Raw genomic sequence first — 12,051 nt, 5'->3', positions numbered from 1 at the left:
GAAAGAAGGTAGCCATTTTATAACAACACCTCATATTCCAACTTGGGAGTCTTCAACCTGATGGCCTCAACATCGATTTCTCTAACTTCCGGTAACCCCACCCCTTTGTCTTCCCTTATTCCTGTGGCTCCCTTCCCCTGTCTTGATGTCCTCTGCCCATCTCCTCTCCCCTCCTTCATCCTTTATTCCATGGTCCACCGCCCTCTCTTACCAGATTCCTTCTTCTTCAGCCCTTTGCCTCTTCTACCTATCACCTCTCAGCTTATTACATCTTCTCTCCTTCCCCCACCCACCTACCTACCTTCCCCCTCTCACCTGGACTCATCTGTCCCCTGCCTGCGTGTGCTCCTCCCCCTCCCCCCACCTTCTTATTCTGGCTTCTGCCCTCTTCCTTTCCAGTCCTGATGAAGGGTCTCGGTCCAAAACATCGACTGTTTATTTCCCTTCATGGATGCAGCCCGACCTGCTGAGTTCCTCCAGCACTTTTTGTGTATTGTAGCCATTTTATAAGGCCCAAAGAAGAACAAAAAGCAAAGGACTGAACACTCAGAGAATTACATTTAGGTGGCTGAGACAGCACTGGAGAAAGGTGCTTCCATAGGTTATTTCCCAACAGCTGGGACACTCAGAACCTGTATTGACTCATTAGATTCATATGAGGTTGGCAGAGCATAAAATCAGAGCCAGACAACATCTCCAGAATTGGGTTTGATTGCCTCAAAGGTGCGAGAGGTACTTCCCCGATTACAGACCCCATCACCACCCACCTTGCCATCTCGGTTTAGAATTTTATCTGGCCTCTTGTCTTTCCCAGTTCACAATGTGGGAGTGTATCCTCTGTCATTCACATTAAGTGTGCACATGTAGCAATGCCACACATTGTCCTGTGTTCCCAAAATTCAATTGTACTGACCTTAATGAAACCAGCTTTCAGAAGAGGTTAATTTTTATCCAATCACATTGCATCTCAGTGGATCCCACCGACTTGCTCACCAGGCAACATTTTACTTCAATCAGAGTCTCCTTCTGTGGTCAGTCATGTTCACAGCAAACTTACTGTGATCAGTGAACACTGCCAACCCAGAGGTTTCTGTATTTTTTCATGTCATTGACCGGAACAGTGGTTCCCAAATTTTATCCAGATTCACTAGTTACCCACCTCATCCTCTCACCGCACATTTCCCCTTTTTAATCCCTTAAATGCAAGTTATGAATCCTCCTTCTTTAGCTAAATGATCCTTAAAACGGGTCTATTTCCTTTCCTTTATCACCAGTATATTGCTTCATTATTTTCAATGACTGGGTTAAGCAGAACGTTGGCGTGAGGGATCACTGAACCACCCACCTCCCTCGATCATCTACCCGATCCCCACCGATACTCTGAAGTAAAAACAAAAAATGCTGGAAAAAACTCAGAATGTCAGGTTTCAGATCGAAGACCCTCCTCCAGTATTTTTTGGTTTTATTTCCGCAGTTTTTTTTTGATTTTCCCCACTGATTCTCCCTGCCTGACCACCTTTCCCAATCTTCACTACAACCAGTTCCATCCTTCCGCCCACCTCTCACCAATCCACTCAACACAACACCCCTCAGAGATACCTTGCATACCGCAGTTCGAGAACTCTGGACTAAGGCAAATAGTGATGCCTTTGGACGGGACTTACCTGCTTCACACCTCAGTCCCATTTTACCAGCAGGGCAGATGCACTGTCCAGTTCTTGAGTTGCAAGAAGCCCCTCCACAGTCACAATTCTGTCTGCAATTAATCCCAAATCTTCCAGAGTCACAAGCTGTCAATAAGAGGAGTTAACAAGAATGTAGACTTTTGCAATAACAGATTTAAAAAATTCCCAACCACTAGGTAGAGACAAGGTTAGCCACAAAAAAACTTTCTGATCCACCTCCTTTGAAGTGGATGCAAGAGTGAAAACTAGGCTAGGTGTGTGAGAAAAATAGAAAGAAATTTCACTGTGACATTAAATTGTAACTTCATTATTTCTTTCTCCACTGTTGCTGCATTAACTGCTGAGTACTTCCAGCATGTTCTAATTTAAACCTTAGATCTCCAGCATCTGCAATATTTTGCTTTTGAAATGTTGCTGTGCACATGGCATGCTTGCTTTCATACATCAGGGCATAGAATACAAAATAGGGGACATTATGTTGCAACTTTACAAAACACTGATTAGGCTGTGGTCGCAGTATTGTGCATAGTTCTGGTTGCCACACTGTGGGAAGGATGTGGTTACACTGGAGAGAGTGCAGAGGAGACTCAGCAGGATGCTGCCTGGATTGGAGGACTTTGATTATGGGGAAGGATTGGATAGGCTAGGTTTGTTTTCTCTGGAGCAAAGGAGGCAGAGGGTGACTTACCTAAGAGCCATAGATAGGGTAGGCAGTCAGAATCTTTCTCCCATGGTGGGGGTATCAAAAAACATGAGGGCATACTTAAGTTGAGAGGAAAAAGTTTTAAGGTCCTCACTGAGGAGTCAGCAGTGGAAAGGGGGAGCAGCTTCAAGTTCCTGGATGTCAACATCTCGGATGATTTATCTTGGACCAAACACATTGATGCAATCATGAAGGTGGCACGCTTTAGGAGTTTGAGGAGATTTGGTATGTCACTAAAGACTCTTGCAAATTTCTACAAATGTACGGTGGAGAGCATTCTGACTGGCTGCATCACCGCCTGGTATGGAGGCTCCAAAGTGCAGGATCAAAAGAGGCTGCAGAGGGTTGTAGACTCAGCCAGCTCCATCACGGGCACAACCCTCCCCACCATCGAGGACATCTTCAAGAGGCAGCGCCTCAACAAGGCAGCATCCATCATTAAGGACCCTCACCGCCCGGGACATGCCCTCTTCACATTACTACCATCGGGGAGGAGGTATTGAAGCCTGAAGACCCACACTTGACGTTTTGGGGACAGCTTCTTCCCCTCTGCCATCAGTCAGTGATAATAAACCTGATACTGATTCTAAACCTGATTCAGATTTGAGGGGAAAGTTCTTTTCCACAGAGAGTGGCTAACATCTGGAACTCACTGCCAGAGGAGGCGGTGGACTCGGATACAATCACGACATTTAAGAAACAATTAGACAGGCACTTAAATAGGCAAGGAATAGAAGGATGTGGGCCTAATGCAGGCAAATGGAATGAATGTAGATGGGCAGAAAAGTTGGCATAGATATAGTGGGCTGAAGATCTGCTTCTGTGTTGTATAACTCTGTGACAAAGCATGAAAACTTGGATTTAAAAGCTGAGCATCATTTTACTCCACTACTTCCTCCCCTGTTCAGCATCTTTCCTGCCAGCGTCACTGCTCCCCCCTCTATCTGCCCAAGAGAGAGCGAGAGAGAGCGAGAAAGCGAAACAGAGAGCGAGAGAGAGAGCGAGAGACCGGGTTAGGGCAATAAGCTAGGGGAATAGCTGTACTGGAAGCCAGCAGTGATCTGATGGGCTGAATGGCTTATGGCAATAATAGTTTCAAAGCCTTGCCAAATTGTACGTCTTTGCATCACTTCAGCCTAACACATCAACTCAAATACCTACTCAGTAGACATCCCTCTCCGTGGAACCCTGGTGGGCACTGGTGTTGACACTCGCCAGTCTCTTGGTCACATGGCACACCAACCGCGCAGTTACATTGGAATTTACAGCCAGCACCATAGAAACCAGGGCTGCAATCTAGAGGAAACAGGAATAAATGCTTTTAAAAACAACAGAGAAATGTTTTCTCATTTTCACTCCACACTGTTATTCCAATTCTTGAATCATATAGACAGCAGAGCTTAGAACTTGTTATACATTTAATATTCCCTTCTTTTTCGTGCAAGTTCAGCTTGAGTTAGCACCATGGCACTTAGGTTTATCGAGGTGTGACTCAGGGATGATGCAGCCTCAATGTGCTTCCCCCATTTCAAGAGCACAGAGTCACACCTGGATAAACCCAAGTGCCATGGTGCTAACTCAAACTGAACTCGCACCAACTTATACATTACTTTGGTGAACAGTTTTGAAATCAGAACAATATCTAATTGTAGCTAATAAAATCATGATGAAAAGGTCTCCAATCAATATGTCTACAGTGATAATTATTAGGTGTAAGTAATCCTAAACTAAAAATGAATCGTTTTTTTTAATCAAATGTCTACTTCTCCCCTCTCCTCATGCCTCATCCCACCAGTGTGAGATGGTGTTTAAGTGACCTACTTCATTGTCTCTGCTAGGAGATGTAAAGAGCAGAGCTAAACGCCCAGAAAAGGGTTGCATAGCTGTAATGCAGTGTCTCTGCCAGAACATGTATGGGACCAGTGATAATAGCTACAGAAAGGTAATTCCAAATTCAATGCTGTGCGATGCAGTATCATGGCTGGGAGATGTAGTGAAGCATTGATAAATAGCCAGTGGGTGCCACAGTGGCGCAGCTAGCAGAGTCACTACCTCAAAACGCCAGAGACCCAGGTTCAATCCTGACCTCAGGTGCTGTCTGCGTGGAGTTTGAACATTCTCTCTGTGACCACGTATGGGTTTCCTCTGGGTGCTCCAGTTTCCTCCTGCACCCCAAAAACGTGCAGGTTAGTAGGTTAATTGGCCACTGTGAAATTACTCCTAGTGTGTAGCTGTGTGGTGGAATCTGGGAGTTGAATGTGGCGAGAATAAAGAAATGTGATTAGTGTAGGATTAATGCAAAAACGGACGGCTGACGCAGAGTCGATGGGTCGAAGGGTCTGTTTCCATGCTACAACTCTATGATAAAGGTAATTGTTGCACAATGCAATACAATGCATATCATTGCTGGGAGGTGGATGGGAGCAGTGCCGAACAGCCAGTGTAATACAGTCTTTCTGCTGCAAGTAAATTCAAAGTATTATTCCTTGTCTTTATGACAGAAGTTGCTCACCACACTCACTGATCAGGTATGACCACTTGAATGCAAGAAGCTGCAGAGAGTAGTGGACTCAGCCCAATACATCACAGGTACATCCCTCCCCACCATCGCAAGTATCCAATGAGGCGCTGCCTCAAGAACGCAACATCCATCATCAAAGATCCCCACCATCCGGTCCGGGTCATGCCATCTTCTCGCTGCTACCATCGGGCAGGAGGAACAGAAGTCAAAGGTCCCACACCACCAGGTTCAAGAACAGCTACTTCCCTTCAATCACTCAGTTCCTGAACCAACCAGCAAAACCCTAATCACTACAATTTAGCATCACTATGACCACTTTGCACTAAAATGGACTTTGTTTTTGTTCTATTTGTGTTCTTTCTTGTAAAAATTGTGCAACTTTATGTTTATGTTTTTCTTGTGAATGCTGCTTATCTGATGTTATGTGCCTGTGATGCTGCTGTAAATGCTTTTTCATTGCAGCTGTGCATACACGTACTTGTGCATATGACAATAAACTCAACTTTGACGTACCTCTTGCACATCCAAGGCCCTGGAAACCCGGTTTGCAAATACAGGTGCCATTTTTGGGGTCACAGCCAGTTGCATGTGCCTGCACACATTGACATTCTATGGAACAGCCAGGTCCAAATGCCCACTTGGGACATGCTGAGAACAAACAGAAATGCACGTTACATGTGAACCTGTGAGTAACTTTGAGAAAAAGCAATTATAACAGGAGAAATGTCCTGCCAGTCCACCACTTACATTATCTGCTGGTATTTATCTTGCTTTCCTCTCCCAAGATGAAAGCAGAAAGGAGGCAGGTACGATATCATGAGGACACCACTGTAGTAGTGGAATGAAACTAAAGGATCACAAATCACACTCTAAACCAGGCTCCCTGGATTGCGATTTCCACAGTTGTGACCTTGCACTTTCTCTGTAGCTGTGACACTTTACTCTGTACTGTTATCGTTTTTACCTGTACTACCTCAATACACTCTGTACTAACCCAATGTAACTGCACTGTGTAATGAATTGACCTGTACGATTGGTATGCAAGACGAGTTTTTCACTGTACATCGGTACGGTACAAGTGACAATAATAAACCAATACCTTTGGAGGCCCTGTGAGTTCAATTGAGCCAGAGGCCAGGCTGCTATGGAAACTCCTTGAAGTGAAGCAATTTGCAAACTGTGACTAGGCCTCAGGCAACAGATCCTGAGGCTCCTCCCCCCAGACTACTCTGATGGCCTTTTGACAGCTGGCATTATCCAAAGCTTTTTTCAACTATTTCTAAATGTCCCTGATAATCAGAGATATTTAAAAGCAATTCAGAAGAATTTAAATATTTGTTTTATAAAAGTATTAAAACATGATTACTGACTTAAATTAATTGAAAATATTAATATTAAAAGAAAGCAACCATTTTTCTTTGCATCCAGACTGGTGACTCCTTTCAAATGAATGGGGCTGCTCTGCATACATCAGTCATCCCTAGCACAAAGCTGAGGGGCTGGGTATGAAGTGCATCCAACCTCTCAATAGATGCAAAATGCTGAGCTATTAAGAAGATCTCACTGGTGCTTCACTTCCAAGCCACAGGCACAAGGTAAATACTTTTACCAGCCAGTGTTTCTTCACAGTATGAAGACACAGTAATCAAAGGGAAAGAGCTCTGCAGAGACCACAATGTTATGAGGACGTCAGTCAAGTGGGACTCAGCTGCTGAGAAGATTTGGGATTGTGATGAAAACAAAAAGGGATTAAGAGCCTGCAGTTGGGGCTGCTTTATTCACAGGGTGAAGCAACAGTAAGGTAGTGACATCAGCAAACTGCAGGCCAAGGGATCACCGGTAGTAGCCTGCCAGTTTGCTGGGTGCCCCAACAATTATTGATCCTGATCCTACGTAACCATTGATCATAAAGCTGGAAACTCATCCAGGAAAGACATGTGAGGTGCTCTCCAAATGCCACAGCCAACATAAACCTGCAGGAACAACACACAGCATCTCCATAAACCTGGAGGAAGAGTCTGGCATCTGAATTCTCATTTGTTGTTGGGCAAAGTGGAGATGCTGCCCCCTCTGGTGGGTGCAAGCAGTATTGCACCCACCCCACAAAAGCAGGGCAAGTGTGGCAGAATTGGTAGTTCAGCCCTCCAGTGCACTCAACTTTGGTCAGAATGGCACAAAGATAGAATGCTTAAGGAGGCCATTGAGGCACTACGATAAAGGAGGTTAACCTTCTAACTTGAGACTGACTGTAAGAAGAAGCAAAAGTCCATGGCACAGAATTCCACATCTGTCAAAGGGGACATGGCAGTTGTGAGTAGTGAAAAAATATGGTGAAGGAAATTCTGATCATAATATTAGGACAAAGAAGATGGCACTTGGATCTGTGTGTGCTGCACTTGAACTAAGGGTACTCACTGCTGACACCTCCTTGTTGTAACACCCCTTACCAACAATAAAACATGCCAAGTAATTGGGTCTAACGCCAAGTAACTACTGTTCATGAACTGTGAGAATTCTAGATATAAATGAATGCATACGTACGTAAATGACAGAAGCGTCCATACAGGCCAGGGTCACACAAACAAGCCCCATAGAAACGGTGACAGTAGCCATTGCCAGCACAGTTACATCGCTTGTTACAGCTTTTTCCAAAGAATCCTTTTGGACAGCCTAAGAACAAAGAGAATCATAAGGAGCTTCCCTGGTGCACAACACTGGTACTACTGCATACATACCCTCAGTGAACCTGATCCTAATAACCTGGGGGATAAGGCTGTCCAATTTAAACACCCAGAATGGATTTATTACATCCATGCTGGAACTACACCTTTTCCCAGTCCAATCCAATGTGAATATTAAAATTGCAGTTGTTCCTAGGATAAACAGTGTCTGAATGGGTAACTGCATAAATTTATGGAATAATTAAACAATTAGAACTGTCGACCTCAGAACTTGGTACGAGAGGAAACTCAAAGATAATGAGAGAACCGAAAAGTTAAAGTTGAAGTGGATCTACTTGAAGCAGATTCCTACCCTTAGGAAGGTCTCCTTTAATTAATAAAGCAGGCATTGTTTGACCTGTCAACAGTCACAGAAGTGGCATCCGAGTTCGCATTGCTGATCATTGGATGAAATTACACATCTCTGGGCACGTGTGCGTATTAGGGCATCAGATACGTGGAATGAAAATCACAGACTTGCAATTCATGCGACGTGCCCTGATTTTCTTTAATGAAAGATTTCTTCTCAGAAATTCAGTTGTGCAGTACACACAAATATACCACTAAACAGCAAAAATTCAAGGCCACCGTATGTTGGAGTAATAGGAAAAATATTGGATGGGGAAGCTTTGTACTTCTATTTTAAGCCTTGGTAGATTGAATAGTCTGCCTCATATGATCTGTATGGTGATAATTTCCTCTGAAAAAATAGTGCAAAAAGACTTAACAGGTAACTTTGTCCTGGACAGAGAGAAACAAAGTACATACCCAACTGGGATGGCGATAGGAGCAGACTGAATTGGGAGAAGGAAATAAAGGCATACTGCTGGAGCGTAGCTTTTCTGGTATTGACCTAGATTGTATTGGATTGTCTGGGCATTGCAAACCCAGGGCAAATCAAGTGAGCTTCCTCTCTCCTATACAATTTTCCTGCGCAGGCTGCATTCAGGGAATCCATTATGTGCATATTAAGAAAACTACATCCCAGAGATTTGACTGAATGAAAAAAAGATCTAAGGATTGGCAGGAAGACATTGGGAAGTGAGATCACTACATTGTAAATAAGAGGCTCTGTCCAAATTAGGAAAGCCGAAATAAATGTATTTTTGTAGCAGGAGGGATACAAACCATCTTCACAAAATTCTCCACCAATTCCAGGTGGGCAGTGGCATGTCCCTGTGACTGCATCACACGATCCTCCATTCTGACACTTACAGATGTTATTGCAGTCCTTCCCAAAGGTACCCTGGGGACAGGCTAAGGAATGGAAAAAAACAACAGCAGACAACATGTCAAAGTTTATTTATGTCACTAATTACTGTGAAGTGATCTCAACGGGTGGTTAGAAAAGGGGGCATTAAATCCTTGTTTTCCCAATGGGCTATCGTCCTCGCAACTAATTACAATTCATAACACCCATTTTTATACCCACACACTATTCCCTGACTGCAAAGAAACCACATAATCAATTGTTGCTATCCTACAACCATCATATTTTAGCAGTAGAGAAACACATTATCTACTTAAATGGAAAGAAACACAAAATAATCAGTTCAAAAACTCTTCCAAGCTTCTCCCACTTCCCCAGCACTACTTTGCGTGAGTGTTACAGGAATTGATCTTACTGATCCATGGTAATTTCAGTATTTAGTTTGGAATTTGCAAGGAAAAACAACAAAGCAATCAGAGGATCATTATTCACTTGTTTGGAAAGACAATTGTTTTGCCTCTACCTTGGCTTAGAATTTTGGCAAAATAACGAAATGTGTGCATTTTGCTTGATGGTGCTAAGTCAGCTTTCATCACGAGAAGCTGTTTTCACTGCATGTAGAAACATAATTCTTCCTCTAATTAATGGAATCACCATCTTTGGAAACATTGTCCACAGGTTTAGAATGAATACCAAAAATAAGATCAAAGTAGTCTTTTGATGGTACATTTGTATCCCATAAATCAGACTTTATGATTTACCTTGTAAAACTAGACAAATTAGTTCCACAGTTTTAATTCCCAGTCTTGCACATAAGCAGAGGAATGCAAGAGAAAATGGCAGAGCATAATTGGATCAGTGACTTGGAATCAATTGTTCTTAAACACTGCACATATGAAACGTCTCTGTCACTGTTGGCTAGAGCAAATCCAAGTGAAGTCAGGAGCTATCACAATGCATTGCTCTTTGAAAAGCCTTACAGTTTAAAGCTCTCCAAAAGTGAGGAATAAGGAAATGGCAGAGTAATTAAACAACACCTTGATACCTGTCTTGGTGGAAGATTCAAAAAACCTGCCAGAAATACCAGAAAACCAAGGGTCTAGCAAGAATGAGGAACTGACAGAAAAAAATATTAGTTTAAAAAAAGTACCAGAGAAGTTGGTGAGTCTAAAAGATGACAATCCCAAGGACCTGATGATCCGCATCCCAGAATATTGAAAGAGATGGCAATGGAGTTAATGGCTGTAGTTGTTATCATGTTCTAGAACCGCTTGGAAGGTAGCAAACGTGACCCTACTATTAAGAAATGAAGGAGAGAGATAACAAGGAACTAGCAACCTGGTAACTAACATCAGTGGTGAGGAGGGTGCAGGAGTCACTGGAGTGGGGCCGCTTTTGTTATAAGGAGAGTGGATAAGATGGGATTGTTTTCCCTGGAGTGAGAGAGGCTGAGGGGTGACCTTATAGAGGTTTATAAGATCATGAGGGCATAGATAGGGTAGATAGTCACAGTATTTTTCCCCAGGGTAGAGGAGTCTAAAATTAGAGTGCACGTTTAAGGTGAGAGGGGAAACATTTAAAGGGGACCTGAGGGTCAGGTTTTTCACACAGAGAGTGGTGGGTATATGGTATGAGCTGCAAGAGGAAGTGGTAGAGGCAGGTACAGTTACAACATTTAAAAGACATTTTGGACATGTTCGTGGAGGGAAAAGGTTTAGAAGTATGTGCCCAATGGAGGCAAATGGGACTTACTCAGGAAGGCATTTTGGTCAGCATGGATGAATTGGGCCGAAGGGCCTGTTTCCATGTTGTATAACTCAATGAATACAGTTTTTTTAAATTGTAAGGTGATTTAACCTTCTATGATCTGGAATCATGATCATTTCTCTTTTTAATCTTGTGACAGAAGTCTGAGAACACTGGACCGCCCTGGGAGGGAATGAGAAGGAGAGACAGAGAGCAATGTAGCAGATACACACAATTACAGAGAACTTCCGACAGAGAAATTGGCTTTTCAGCCAGAGATGTTCCACACAAACAAACTCCCACTCGATGTGCTTCATTTCATCCTATTACATAATTGGTATGTAATAAAAGGATAATTAAAAGCTCATATTATATTAACAAAGTTGTCTCCAATGGACAAGATATTTCCAATGCTGTTCTGCAAGGTTCTGCATTGAGCTACCCCAGCAGGAGTCAACAGAGAGAGAATGCAGTCTGTCAGTAATTAGAGAGAGGTTGGGGGGAGTGTGGTCTGAGCAAGAGAGTTTATTTAACTGACAAGTGCATGGCTCCCGGGGCCTTTGATGACAGGAGCTTCCTGTAACTGATACCCCCGTAATTGGATGAATTGGAGCTCTGAAAACTAGCTTAACTCACCAGTTTTAACACAGCTGCTCTCATGGTTCAATTCGCAGACCCAGACTATAAAGCCATTCATTATGAGCACTGAATGCAGGTGGATGGGAAAGGTCTCGCTGTTATCTCACCTGTAATTAGATCGTCTGTAATGGTTGTACATCTTCAAGTGTAAAGACGTGGCTACCTTCTGCACTGAGCTGGGTTCATATAGAGAATACAACTATTCCATTCATCATTAGCATGCCGACAGTGTATGAAGATGTGCCTGCTGTATCTTCAATAATGTATCATGTTGTGCTGGTATATTTTTGTCTCTGGTCCTGCTTGCATCATACTCCAGGTCTCCTGCTATGTTGTACCTATTTTTCCTCCTATGACACACTATGCCTAAATTGGCTTCAATCTGTTTGACCAGTTTCCCTCTGTACTATTGTACTCATTTTGTCACCTATTATGTATGGTATCCATTCTCAATTCTGATTGACTTATGCCTATTATGTCTGAATTTTCCTCTTGCATCTCACCTGCTAGGTTGTGCCTGACTGTGTTCTTAACAATGTTAGTGATACTTACAGCGTTAATGACTTCCAAAATGATGTGCAAGATAATCCATGCCCAAACATTAACTCTAGAGGATCAAAATCAACTTGAATATAATTCTAACCCTAAACTAATTTTTTTCTAAAAAGTGTGGCAAAAATGAAAGGAAATAATATGTTCATAACAGGGATAAGATAAGATATCTTTATTTTTGTGCGTGGAATGGGCTGCCGGAGATGGTGGTAGAGGCTGATATGATAGGGTCTTTCAAGAGACTGTTAGATAGGTATATGGAGCTGAGTAAAATA

The 12,051-nt window shown here is 42.9% G+C and overlaps 1 protein-coding gene across 1 annotated transcript in view; it reads right to left on the bottom strand.

Moving 5' to 3' along the window:
* Window positions 1-12,051, bottom strand: part of LOC127571885 (multiple epidermal growth factor-like domains protein 6) — a 265,342-nt gene that overhangs the window by 47,857 nt on the left and 205,434 nt on the right. Inside the window, exons 15-19 of the mRNA XM_052018632.1 lie at window positions 8,758-8,886; window positions 7,451-7,579; window positions 5,423-5,557; window positions 3,550-3,684; window positions 1,665-1,790 (exon numbers count right to left, since the gene is read on the bottom strand). Of these exons, the coding sequence (XP_051874592.1) occupies window positions 1,665-1,790; window positions 3,550-3,684; window positions 5,423-5,557; window positions 7,451-7,579; window positions 8,758-8,886 (654 nt within the window). The remainder of the gene's footprint in view (window positions 1-1,664; window positions 1,791-3,549; window positions 3,685-5,422; window positions 5,558-7,450; window positions 7,580-8,757; window positions 8,887-12,051) is intronic.

Source organism: Pristis pectinata, chromosome 6, assembly GCF_009764475.1.
Source record: "Pristis pectinata isolate sPriPec2 chromosome 6, sPriPec2.1.pri, whole genome shotgun sequence".
NCBI classification, from domain to species: Eukaryota; Metazoa; Chordata; class Chondrichthyes; order Rhinopristiformes; family Pristidae; genus Pristis; species Pristis pectinata.
This window is presented reverse-complemented; position numbering and strand designations above follow the sequence as displayed.